Source organism: Cydia amplana, chromosome 9, assembly GCF_948474715.1.
Source record: "Cydia amplana chromosome 9, ilCydAmpl1.1, whole genome shotgun sequence".
Classification (NCBI taxonomy): domain Eukaryota; kingdom Metazoa; phylum Arthropoda; class Insecta; order Lepidoptera; family Tortricidae; genus Cydia; species Cydia amplana.
In genome coordinates this window covers 958304-972411 of record NC_086077.1, presented here as the reverse complement: position 1 = coordinate 972411, position 14108 = coordinate 958304, and the positions used below count along the sequence as shown (strand labels likewise).

Here is a 14108-nt window from a genome sequence, read left to right as displayed (position 1 = left end):
TACAATAGTATAAAACGTCAATAGTCTTAATAATTTAACTAAATTATATTTAATTTAATTTGTATAGCTGTAGTATTATATTTAATTTAAATTGTATAGCTTATAGTTGCGCTCTCTCGAAAGGGTTTCCACGCAAGACCAGCGTCGGGGACTTCAAAGGTTCCTTGACATGAAGCTGAGTGGAGACCATTTCAGGAACGCTTTATAACCAATCTATGTCAGTGTTTTTATTAGTTAAGTTTAAATTAAGCGTTTTTGAATAAAGCTTTTTCTATTCTATTCTATTCTATAAAACAAAGTCGCTTCCCAATGTCTGCCCCTATGTATGCTTAGATCTTTAAAACTACGCAACGGATTTTGATGCGGTTTTTTTAATAGATAGCATTAGCATTAGATAGAGTGATTCAGGAGCAAGGTTTATGTATATTTTTTTTAACCCGTGCGAAGCCGGGCGGATCGCTAGTTACGTAATAAAGACTAATCCCAATATATAAGGCCTAGTTTACCCTCTGGGTTGGAAGGTCAGATGGCAGTAGCTTTCGTAAAAACTAGTGCCCACGCTAAGGGGACGGACTGAAAATCAGCGCTGCGCAGGCAATTTGTAATGAAATGACTGACGCAGCGTATGCTGAGCCCGTTCCTTTTGCCGCACGATTATTCTTATTTTTTCGATCCTTATGTTTTGTAACCTGTATGCTTTTTGTGTTGCAATAAATGGTTTCTTATTCTTATTCTAATTCCTGGGATTAGTTGCCAAGCAGACCCCAGGCTCCCATGAGTCGTGGCATAATGCCGGGACAACGCGAGGAAGATGATACAGTTAAAAATCGCTAAAGCTCCTTAGCGAACGAAACGCACCTGTCACTGTCACACTAATATGGAAAAGTGATAGAAACAAAGCGATTCGATGGCGATGCGATAGCGATCGTGACCTTGGCTAGGCCGCCTGGTCATCAAGAACATGTACATTAAATAAACATTTGTAAAATTGTCCACAGAGGGACCACGGAGCCTGTCCACTGTCTATCCGTGTTCTACACCGAGCTGGTCTCCGGCACCACCAACAACCGCATCGGCGTGCACACCTCGCTCGACCAGGACGCTAGCTTCTCCAGCACCAAGCTCCGGTCTGACACCTTCCGGGGTGTACTGACATGTATGTCAGTGCTGCCGCTGAATAGGCTCCTTCTACTGGGCAGTGATAATGGTACGATAAGTCTACTGTGCTGATATCGCCTTTAAAAAGGACTATAGATGCACCAAGCTGCGCTCCGAAACCTTACGGGTGCTCACATGTATGTCAGTACTGCCACTGAATAGATTACTTCTGTTGGGCAGTGATAATGGTACCATAAGTCTACTGTGCTGATACATCTTTTTGTAACTTTCTATAGTATCTAACTACATATTGAGGTGTCACAAGCGCGTTTCCAACCCTTTATAAGTTGCTTGACCAGGCCGCTAGGTTCTAGCACCAAGCTCAGGTCTGACACCTTCAGAGGTGTACTGACATGTATGTCAGTGCTGCCACTGAATAGGCTCCTTCTACTGGGCAGTGATAATGGTACCATAAGTCTACTGTGCTGATATCGCCTTTAAAAAGGACGACGGACGGTATAGATGCACCAAACTGCGCTCCGAAACCTTCCGAGGTGTACTGACATGTATGTCAGTGCTGCCACTGAATAGATTGCTTCTGTTGGGCAGTGATAATGGTAATATAAGTCTACTGTGCTGATAATGAACGTAACATAATATGCATACGTAATATATATCAGCATTCCAAAATCATTCCTCAGAGGGAAGTTTATGGTCAACAACGCGCATGCGCTACCTCTGGGCTTGAAAAAATAATGAATAGTCTGAAAACTGATAACTTGCCTACTGTTGTTAATATCCTGAAAATAATGAAAATAAATAGTTCACTCACAGTTGCTCATCACGTGAGAATACAACACCTAAGATTACAAACGTTTTGAATCAAATACTTATTTAGTAACGTATTGAATGATATGGGTGTCGAACGCATTTCTCAACAGTATGGTTTGTTCCTAATTGTCTTTTTCTACGTGTTTTGTTATATGAGTCATACAAGGTAATTTAGTTGTAGTGTAGACCTACCGATGATAAACGCGTTTGTGGCGTCGATATACATTTAGATAAATCTGGTAGGTAGGGTAATTCGACAGTAAGTGGTCACCTGTTAGTAACTGGCCACCCTAAACTAAAAATGAATTCTATTCACCTATAAACAAAATTCATTTTAGTATAAGGTGGCTAGTTATTGAAGGCTGGCCCATGGTATTGAAACCTTATAATAAAATGAATTCTGTTTATAGGTGAATAGAATTCATTTTTAGTTTAGGGTGGCCAGTTATTGGCCGGTGGCCAGTTACTGGCGAATTACCCTACATTTATATAAATCTGGTAGGTAAGACAAGTAAAGATATAAAATTAGATTTATGTTAAATGAAAAGTTTAGCGAAGTATAAATAAGAACGTTACGCCCTTACGTTTTAATTATATAGTGCGATGTGTTTGAAGGAAATGCAGAGCTTTAATATAAACTACAATAGTTATATTTATATAGAAATGTCGATGTAATGACGCTGTACAGTCAAGTAAATATCAAACCTGGAGAATGTGGCAAATTAACAAAATACCTGATACTAATTTTGTAATCTTGTAAAAGGTTAAAAATTTAATGAGAATGATTTGGAATTTTTTCATTTTTTTATCTCGTAAATGATCTCAAAATCTTACAAAAAAAAACATTCCTTTATACGTCTAGTAGAGTAGGTACACATTAATAAGTAGAGAATTATTTTTAATTAAATATAGTAGTATTATAAATATGTTGCAATCGTAATAGTTTAGTGGTGTTCCCTTAAATCGACGATATTTGTATTTACAATAATACTTAAATAATATATTAAGCTCCCCAATAAACTGTAAAAAAAAAATCTAACGAAATGGGTCATAGTTGACATAAACTACTGCAGCTGTAAAATTTGCGGCTAATTAGTAATTAGGGTAATTCGCCAGTAACTGGCCATCGGTCAATAACTGGCCACCGGCAATAACTGGCCACCCTAAACTAAAAATGAATTCTATTCACCTATAAACAGAATTCATTTTAGTATAATGTTTCAATAACTGGCGAGCTTTTCAGTAATTTACTCGTTTTTCTTCGTGTTACATTATACGGGGTGTTTTGGTCCAATAGTAAAAGCTGCTAATTGTGACCTACATATTAATCATTTATCTCGAAAATATTGCCAAAGGTTGGAAAACACCCCGTATTCTAGTTTTCTGTAGAACTACAGATAGAAGTACAAATATCCCGTTACCAAAGTCAAGTTTAATATTTATTGATATTTTATTGTACCTACACTTTCCTAGTTCTTACTGCTTAAAAATGTTTAGATAATTTCTGTTTATACAATTTTCAGCTATTTTTTGGCAAATGTAAAACATTCCCGCACCCAAAAATCCGGGGTATGCATGATACAAAATGCAAAACCCATATCAAAAGCTGATTTTTTTGGAAAACTATTGCAATAGGTGCATTTTACACGGACTGATTCAAGATACACACATCACTGTAGAAATTACCTATTATTAATGTGATATTGTGAACAATTTACTTGTTTATTGTTAAAGATAAGACGCATAGGGTAATTCGCCAGTAACTGGCCACCTGTTAGTAACTGGCCGCCCTAAACTAAAAATGAATTCTATTCACCTATACTTAAACATAATAGGGTATTTGACTGTACCTATTTAAAATAAATTATTTAACGCCATGCATGAAATAAAGCACCAGAAGATTAATAGAGAAAAGTAGACAGCAGTTATCTTTGGACACAGTTTCTATTTTAAAACCCGTATAAAACTTTAAAGAGTAGGTAATTTGATTGTGACGCGTATGAAAATCGTTTTGACAGTTCGAAAAAAGAAACTGATTTGACTTAGGGCCAGTTGCACCAACCACATTTGACAGACATCAACGGCAACCGGCGCGCTCCGGCGCTTTTCTATGAGTCTCCCCATACATAAAAATTTAGCGAACTCTTTAACGATACCAACAGTTTGGTGCAACCGACTCTTAGTAGTCAAATACCCTATTCATTTTAGTATAAGGTGGCTAGTTATTGAAACCTTATACTAAAATGAATTCTGTTTATATGTGAATAGAATTCATTTTTAGTTTAGGGTGGCCAGTTATTGGCCGGTGGCCAGTTACTGGCGAATTACCACACTACAAGGATTTTCTCTATTGCACGCGCGAAAGAGATAGCAACAAGCGGGTCAATGAACGAAAATCCTTGTAGTATGAGTCTTTTATATCCTCTAGCCACCCAGACGTCAAAGCTTGCCAATGAAAATTAAACTTTGACTTGTCAAAAATAAGATTCAAATTAGAATGGAACAGGAGACCTTTTTATAGGTATCTGGGCGGCTAGAGGATATAGCAACTTTTTAAACTGTAATGGCGTTATTCATAAACGGCTGCTGACTTAATCAGTTGATGATCGTCGTTGGTCCCTATTTAGCAGCCGTTTATGAATAACGCCATAGGTATGTATCTAATTCCTTAATTTTAATTTACGATTAAATTAAGTACATTTATGTAAGCAGTTTTAGTTTTAAGATCAACCTGAATGTATTTTATTGTTAATAAATTACCTATAAGTTAACATTAATTAGGCCTAAGATACACTTGTAAGTTTTACTTACGTAAGCAGGGACAAAGCTATTTGTTAGAATGAGATAACGATATTCATCTCTCATTCTGTAGTATAGCCGTGTCCCTACTTACGTAAGTAAAAATTCCAAGTGTATCTCAGGCATTAAATAAATCCTGGAACCTTAAAGGAGTTCTTTTGAAATTAGGAAATGTAATATTAAAATGTTAAAGTCACACTAACACACAGGGATCGGAATCGGTTTTTTGCAAAAACTTAGAAATAACCATATTTTTCGAATTATTTTATACTCGAAATGTAGGACTCAGTTGTGTTTTTTGGTTACGACTTCGTATTATTAGATTGCCCAATTAGAAATGAAGTAATTAGCAAAGAACGAAAAAATACCGTTTTCACCTCAGCAGCTCGAACAAGGGTACTTTGATTCTTAAAAACAGTGAGCAAAATGCGATTTTGCTCACTGAGTGAGACAAAATGACATTCAAGTGACCTTTATAGTCAAATGTCATTTCAACATGCGGGGTCTAATAAAAGTTCGAAATACTTGGGTTCTATTATCTCTGTCCCTTTCACACTGTTAGCAAAAAGAAACACAAAAAAAAGTTAAAACGACATTCAACAGTATATTCACGGTTTATAATAGACCCCCGAAAAACTTCAGACCGCATCGTTCCAAACCACGTACGAGTATGAATTCTTAATAATTAATAAATAAAAATAAAGTTTAAGATTTCATAAAAACTGATAAAATACTATATTTTAGGTATTTTATTGTACAATTAAAATAACGAACTCAAAAACTACACAGATCATCACGCAAAATTAATTATTTTACTTTTAAGAATTTTTACCATAGTTGACAAATAGTATACGTATCCGCAATTCGGACCGTATCTTACAAAGATTTTTTTTGTTGTCAAAGTTGGCGATTGAAGTGTCAGTTAATGTTTGTTATTTCTATATTATTTTACTGGAACTTATTATTACGTTTTGTTTTTGTGTTCCATTGCGGTAATTAAACTTAATTGTTTGTATATCTTAAGAAAACATGAGTGCAGGTATTAAGTGATGAAGAAGGATTACATTTTTCAAGTTGTCTAATAGGTATGTTCTCACTGCGCTGAGGTGAAAAATGTTGTGTACTACACGAGATCAAAGTTATTTACATCTCGTGCGCTTTTGAGTCCCTTACTACGCTCAAGATTCTAAATTAGATTCACTCGCTACGCTCGTGAATCTATTATAGAATCTTTCGCTTGCACGGGACTCAAAATAAGCACTCGAAGAAATATCAAACTTTGATCACTTGTTGTACAAATAACTATTTCGTTCCCATACAAAAAATACCGGTAGCCGATCCCTGCAACACACACCGCGAAAAAACCGCTCCCATGCAATAGAAATTACGCTCTCATTTTAACACTTTACATAACATTTACGTAACATTTGTCCGTGTCTGGTAAGACGATACTAAATTTCGTTGCAAAAAAATGTTGTAAGTAGGTACAAAGCTGGTACAAAGAAAATTCGTTTTAAAATGAGAGTATGACTTCAAAAAAAATCCTGTTTATATGTACGTATGTTTGTAACTATGTAAAAATAACACCCTGTAAAATCACCGTAATCGTAAAAATGGTATTTTTTGGAATAAAAATGTTTTTAGAGATTATTGGTGTTTAATTTATTAGAAAACTTATTTTCACCTCACTCGTAAAGGCTGTCTTTATATCATAATAATAATTAATAATCAATAGCTTTGCTCGGAAAACATATAAAAACTCAAAAATGCGCGTTTTCCCAGAGATAAAACCTAGCTAGATCGATTTTTCGCCCCCGAAAACCCCCACATAGCAAATTTCATCGAAATCGTTAGAGCCGTTCCCGAGATCCCCGAAATATAACATACCTATATATAAATAAATATACAAGAATTGCTTGTTTAAAGTTATAAGATAAGATAATCTCTATTGTTTGTTAGAAAAGGGTTACATGGCCCGTAATTACTATTGTAACAACCTATTTAATTATTTTTGTTGATTTTTATTTTTCAAAAAACGATGAGCTTGTTGCATTTTATCCACAAGAATGGCAAAGTAGTCTAATACAAATTTTGAGTTGTTTCCTCATGTTGGTCAGTACCAGGGTTCTAACCACTCGCTACGCTCATGGTTTAATTATGGAATCTATCATATCAATGTTAGCACAAGGGGTTAATCAACACCTTGGCCCCCTTGTAAAACAATTCGAGTTTCCTCTTTTTCGCACTTGTATCGTAAATAACTATTACATTACAGTAGGTAATATATTATATGGTGCTACTTCACCGAACTAATGCGATAATTAATTAGCACATTACGTGACTATGTCGAAAATTCAAAGGGTTAAGTATATACGATTAATGTGCGAATAGGTAATTCGCAACTCATGTCGATTTAATTTACCTATCGCCACTCGTTGCGAATTTCCTATTTTTCGCACTTGTATCATGTACTAAATATTGCGCTTAAGTTGCGGAAATAGTTATTTTTGATACAAGTGCGAAAAAGAGGAAATTCAAAACGAGTGGCGATAAATTAAAACACGACCGAAGGGAGTGTTTTAAATGGACACGAGTTGCGAATTACCTATTCGCACGTGTATCAAACAACGTTTTACAGTACATATGGCACTTTAAAGTTTCGACATACGCACGAAAAGTGCTATTTTAAGCACTAGTGCGGAAAAGTTGCCCCGTATGTACTGTAATAACTATTTGTTTGCGTTCACTGCAAAGTTCACTGACTCTCACTCATAGAGTCTTTATTAAAACCTCTATAACTATCACACGGTTGACAGAACATTTCTAGAAAACTATAAAATTATAACGTCAGATTTTGTCAAGTTCATTGTCAGTCAGTAGTATAATACTACTGCATTATACTTATTTAATTTTAAATAAGAACAGTGAATTGGTCCATAATGCCGGACAGTAAGCGACCAAAACGCAGCAGCGTGACGTCGGTGCAGCACGGCACTGAGATGGCGCACGCGCTGGAGGAGACTCACCACGGCGACCACTGTCTGTCGCCACAGCAGCTGGAGGCGCTCTACTGTACCAGCATTAAGGTATGATGATGATGACAATCAGCGATCTCAGTCACCCGTGATTACAATGAAGTTGTCGGGAAATCGGGGCGTAAACCACGCGACCTAAAAACGTCGTAAGCGCCGAGAAATTCATGGCGCTTACGCGAAGTCGTGAGATTCACGCTCTGTTTCCATACCTAGTTGTCGGCCGACAACAACTCATGGTGCATAATACTGACACTCTGTGCCGGCATAGAGAAAAAAATACATAGAGTGCTCACTTCATACATCAGCTCAGACTATTAATTTCAGTGTCTACATCTAGCATCGAGTAGCGGAACTATCAGTACTGCTACTTGACAATAGATGTAGCACCGACCGGAAAGTCTTATCTCAACAGCATAAGACTTTCCGGTCGGTGGCTACATCTATTGTCAAGTAGCAGTACTGATAGTTCCGCTACTCGATGCTAGATGCTAATAGTCTTTTTGGTACTAAAAACTGATGTATAGAGTGAGCACTCTATGTATTTTGTGCCGGTTATACGTATAGTAAGTAATACGAGTAGTTCAATGACGATGAGAATTGGCATCACGGCCAAAGATAGTTCGCTAACTTCTCCTTCTGGTCTCGCACATTCTGAAACCATCGACACGAGAAGAAGATAAGTACATATATGTAAGGTCATGTCATGTGGGGCAAAAGAAACATATACCAAAGTATTCTGCTAAGAGCAAGAGAAACAGTACCTATAAGGATTCCCTACAAGTGCATATCTTGTCTCAGTGTTCTATTCACCGACGCCTAAGAAATAAAGGTACCTATTTTACGTTTTTTTTTCAAGGACGGTCTCTCCGAGGGCAAAGCGGCCGAGCTCCTGCAGCTGCACGGCCCCAACGCCCTCAAGGACCTCCACGGCACCAGCTACTGGAAGATCTTCCGCCACAACTTCTTCGGCTGGTTCCAGTGCGTGCTCTGGGCCGGCGCCATTCTCAACTTCATCGCCTTCGGCACCGCCGACCTCATCGACACGGGCCACGGCGGCGGACACAACAAGTACGAATACCTCTACCTCGGCATCGTTATCACGGTCACCATCATAGGCACTGGCACGTTCGGATTTTACGTAGAAGCCCAAAACGTGGCCACCATGAGCGGATTCGAAAACCTCATCCCACCGAACGCTACAGTCGTTAGGGACGGAATCGTAAAGATAATACCTAACAGTCATATTGTGACCGGTGACATCGTCGAGATGAAGGCGGGGGAGACGGTCCCGGCCGACGTGCGCATCCTGTCGTGCTCCACATTCTCGACCGACATGTCGTCGATGACCGGCGAGTCCAAGCCGGTCGTCCACCGCACCGAGTTCACGAACGTCAACCCCCTAGAATCGAAAAACATGGCCTTCTTCACTTGTCCCATTGTCGAAGGTAGCGCGAGGGCCATGGTCGTCGACACCGGAGAAAACACGCAGATTGGAAAAATTGCCGGCCTCGTCACCGGCCTAGAGAAAGTCGAAACTCCCATCGCTAAAGAGATCACTCGTTTCATCAAAATAATTTGCTTAGTCGCGTTCGGTTTTGGAATTATCTTCTTCATCATGGTATATTTGGCGCAGAGGAATTGGCTCAGCGCCCTGCAGTACATGCTCGGCATAATCCTGGCAAACGTACCAGAAGGACTCATCGTCACTCTGACAGTCTGCATGACGTTATCCGCCAAGCAGTTAAAGAAAAAAAATTGCCTCGCCAAGAGTCTGCAAGCTGTAGAAACTTTGGGCTCGACCTCAGTCATATGCTCTGACAAGACGGGAACGTTAACTGAAAACCGAATGAGTGTATCTCATCTGTTCTGCAACTTTCATATATACAAGAATACGGATCACACTCACGTGTCTGACCCTACGTATGCAGAATTATGTTTAGATGCATCCCTTAATCTTAGAGCTCAGTTCGCGCACGAGACCCGCATGTTACCGATTGCAAAGAGAAAGATTATTGGAGACGCTTCGGAATGTGCGATATTGCGATACATGGAGGAGACCCGCTCGGCGACCCAAACGCAGCAGGAAAACCCAAAAGTCGCCGAAATACCGTTCAGCTCGGCTTGGAAATATCAAGTGACAATTCATCGCCTGCACGAACTGCTCGCGAACCCGCGTCAGGGTTACTTTGCTGTGATCATGAAGGGCGCCCCCGAAATAATTCTGGAGCACTGCTCGGAAATAGCGACGGACGACGGAAGGGTGCCGCTAAGCGTGCAGCTCAAGAGAGATCTGAAAGTCAATTTTATAAAACTTGCCAACATGGGCGAACGCGTCATAGGTTACTGCGACATACTACTGCCAATGTCAGAATATCCTGTCGATTATAAATTCGACACGGAGCAGCGTAACTTTCCTCTCGAGAATTTGACATTCATCGGTGCGATATCAATGATAGATCCCCCGAGGGAGGATATCGACCTGTACATAAGTATATGCCGGCAGGCGGGGATCAAGGTGGTGATGGTGACGGGGGACCACCCCGTGACGGCGCTGGCCATATCGCGCAAGTGCGGCACCATCACGCAGCCCACCGCCTACGACTACGCCTTCGACCACCACATCGAGGTGGCGGACGTGCCGCCTCACGTGCGCCGGCAGCTCACTGCCGCCGTCATCACCGGCGACGATCTCAGGAAAATGGGGGAATCGGAACTCAAGAATGCTTTAAAAAGATACGAAGAGATCACTTTCGCTCGCACCAGTCCCCAGCAGAAGCTGATGATAGTTGAAGCCTTCCAATCGCTGAAGTACTGCGTAGCCGTGACCGGAGATGGCGTCAATGACTCGCCGGCGCTGAAAAAGGCCGATATCGGCATAGCGATGGGGATTACCGGCACTGAAGTATCCAAAAAAGCCGCAGACATGATACTCTTGGACGACAATTTCTCGTCCATCGTGCTGGGCGTGCAAGAGGGGAGAAGAATATTCGATAATTTGAAGAAGACTATCGCTTACACGCTCACGTCGAATACGCCAGAAATGCTGCCGTTTGTTCTGTATGCGATCCTGGGGATACCGTTACCGTTAACGCTGATGCTTATCCTGGTCATCAATGTGGGTACGGACCTGCTCCCAGCCATCAGCCTGGCTTACGAGACTTCCGAGGAAGACATTATGTCCATTCCGCCGCGAAAGCTTTCCGATCATCTAGTCAACAAATACTTGATATATATGGCTTATTTTCAGATCGGACTGATACAATTTTTTGCCGGCATATTTAGTTACTTCATAGTGTACGCTGAGAGCGGATTCTTCCCGTCGACCCTTTTCTTCATTCGCAACAATTGGGAGCAGAAGGCCGATACCGTGGAAGATACGCTCGGCCGTATTTGGCATTTTGATGACAGGAAGAGATTAGAGAAACGTGCGCAGACGGCTTACTTCGTGGCTACTTGCTGGGCCCAGATCGCTGACGTGATTATTTGCAAGACTCGCCGGATTACGTTGATCAAGAAGGGTATGAGGAACCACGTGCTGAACGCAAGTATTGTGGTTGATTTGCTGGCGGCGGTGGTAGTGACGTACGTGCCGGGTTGTAACACAGTGTTCGGCACGGAGTCTCTTCCCGCGCACCACTTCTTTCTCTCGCTCCCGTTCTGTGTGCTGATGATACTCGGCGATGAGCTGCGGAGATACATCGTTAGGAACAACATGAGCGACTGGGTTTCCACGGAGCTTTACTATTAGCTTTAGCTCTTTAATGTAGATATTTGAATTCATGATTAAGTTTTAAGTTATGGTGAAAGTTATTGTTTAAGTTTTATTAAATTAATTTTACATATCAATGAGTTCTAGTTTATTAGGTACCTCCAACGCCTAGTTGGTTAGCGCGTTTCCTGCGAGTCGGCTCGTGTCACATTGTAATTGACCTGGCTTTAGATATGGCCTGAGCAAGTTTTTACCAGTATGACATGAACTCAAACCGCTTTTATATAAAGCTTACTGCGTAAACTGTAAACTTTAATTACTTATGAATAAGGTCTAATGTTGAACAAAAAGCAAATGAAAATTCGACCATTTAGAAAATTTGTTTCTCGCTTGAATAAACGCGTTTTTTGCGGATAAAACTTTATCGCGTATTCAGTTGCTGGAAGTACCTAAGGTTCTAGCAACTAATTAAAAGCTAATTGAATATATTCTAGGTTTATTAATGACTTTATTATTGCAACACTGTAGACGCATATGTGTTAATGTCAACAAAAAAAAAACAAATATAGAGTATAGTCTATGATATTTGATTGTCAATATCTATGGTCAATATAAAACAAAATGAGAGTGTTCTTTATATGAGACGCCATTACTGTAGTTTTGCTTGAGATTTAATAAACATTCATTTGGTGTTATAACAAGCTTTTCTTTCCTGCTTGGAGCCCTAATCCTAATAGGTTACGGGCCCAGGCACGGAAAGTGGTAAAGAAGTAATTACGACAAATTTTTACGCACATTGGTGTCGTCGGTTCTAACAAGCCGAACAAGAGGAAGTAAGTCGTAATAATGGAGAAACTGGACAGCAGCAGGGCCGTTATACTCGGCGAAAATAATTGGCCAGCATGGAAGCTACAAACTACTATTGTGTTGAAAGCGAGAAAATTATATAAAGTAGTAACAGAGGTGTGTGCGGAGACAATTACAACAGCGGAGAAAGAAAAATGGGATGATTTAGACAGAAAAGCCCAGGAAGTTATTGTTTTAAGAGTGGAAGAGGCAGTTTTAAACTATTTAGCGACATGCGAGACCGCAAAAGAGATGTGGGACAAGTTGGAGACTGTTTACGATTCTAAGTCGAAGGTGGGCATTCATTTAGTACAGCAGAAGTTCTACAACCTTAAATATGAAGCGCCCATGGCGAAATATCTGACAACGGTTGATGAAATCGTTAACAAACTAAAGATGATGAAGGAAGACATTTCAGAGAAGATGGTTATCACGAAGATTCTCATGAGCCTACCAGAGTGCTACAAGCACTTTATTTCTGCATGGGAGTCAGTTGCAGCAAGTGAGCGGACTTTGAAGAATCTTCAAGCGCGTTTACTGGTGGAGGAGGAACGCAGCGGAGCTAGTAAAGTGGAAGTCGAAGCCACGTCCGCTGCGCTGCTGAGCAAACATAACAACGCAAGATTCATCAAGAAGGGTGATAAAAATGAAAGTTTGAAATGTTTTGAGTGTGGAAAGGCAGGGCATTTTAAGAAAGACTGTAGAAATAGGAAATGTAATTATTGTGGAAAGGTAGGTCACCTTTTTAAAGATTGCAGGGCAAGACAACAGCCACAACACCCAAGAGTGTCGAGGGCTCCTAATGCTTACATCATGGAGAGCTCTTGGACTGGACGTGCATTTGTGATGGACTCGGGAGCCAGCGAGCACATGTGCAAATCCAGGGAGCTCTTCTCCAAATTCACAGAGGTAGAAAATAGATGGGTTACTGTTGGTAACGGCAACCAACTAAAGGTATGTGGTGTTGGCTCTATAGAATTGAAGGCAAACAATGGCTGTGAATATATAGACTCAGTATTGTTAGATGTGTTGTATGTGCCAGAACTTAAAGTCAATTTATTCTCATTAATTTGTGCCTTTGACAATGGGTATAAGTTGATTTCAGGTAGTAAGATATGTAAGTTTGTTAGATGGGGCCAAGTAACATGCACTTCATATCGCAAGGAAAATCTGTTTTTAATGGATTTCGAGTTTAATGAAGCAGTTGCTTTGGCAACTACTAGAAGCGTCAATGAATGGCATAGTATCTTGGCTCACCAGAATCATAACCAGGTAAAAGAAGTATTGAGTAAAAATAATGTAAAACATGAAGGGCTGACTGAGCAATGTGTACCTTGTATTAAAGGAAAGCAGCATAGGTTACCATTCAGCAATAGCACAAATCGGGCAAGTGCCCCTGGGGAGTTGATTCATATGGATTTGTGTGGACCAATGGAGGAGAGGTCCATAGGTGGGTCTCTATATTTTTTGCTGTGTAAGGATGACTATAGTAGTTATCGCTTTGTATATTTTTTGAAACAGAAGTCGGAGACAAAAGAGAGGATCGAAATACTAGTTAACAAGTTTGAAAATGAGACGGGACATAAAATCAAAACTGTTAGGAGTGACCGTGGAACAGAGTTTATGAATAAAGATGTTATGGATTTGTTTAACAGGAAAGGCATCACTCATCAAACATCTGTCAGCTACACACCAGAGCAAAATTCGCGGGCCGAAAGAGAGATGCGAACTTTAGTAGAAGCAGGAAGAACAATGTTACAGGAAGCTGTACTAGGAAAACAACTTTGGGC

At 40.0% G+C, this 14108-nt stretch overlaps 2 protein-coding genes across 2 annotated transcripts in view; both read left to right on the top strand.

Moving 5' to 3' along the window:
* The window catches only part of LOC134650931 (WD repeat-containing protein 81), a 29683-nt gene extending 28453 nt beyond the window's left edge, over positions 1-1230 (top strand). Inside the window, exon 20 of the mRNA XM_063505886.1 lies at positions 999-1230. Coding sequence (XP_063361956.1) covers positions 999-1230 — 232 coding nt within the window. The remainder of the gene's footprint in view (positions 1-998) is intronic.
* Positions 1231-7647: 6417 nt separating this feature from the next.
* On the top strand, positions 7648-11518 carry LOC134650641 (sodium/potassium-transporting ATPase subunit alpha-4-like). The gene is made up of 2 exons (XM_063505574.1): positions 7648-7814; positions 8620-11518. Exons 1-2 carry the CDS (start codon positions 7668-7670, stop codon positions 11509-11511), a joined length of 3039 nt encoding a protein of 1012 aa, XP_063361644.1. The 5' UTR covers positions 7648-7667; the 3' UTR covers positions 11512-11518.
* Positions 11519-14108: the final 2590 nt, after the last annotated feature.

Bases quoted from the DNA above. Each gene is read 5' to 3' on its own strand.
- LOC134650641 (XM_063505574.1), top strand. From the start codon at position 7,668: ATGCCGGACAGTAAGCGACCAAAACGCAGCAGCGTGACGTCGGTGCAG. The intron at 7,815-8,619 runs GTATGATGATGA...TTTTTTTTCAAG, and splicing joins TCTACTGTACCAGCATTAAG to GACGGTCTCTCCGAGGGCAA.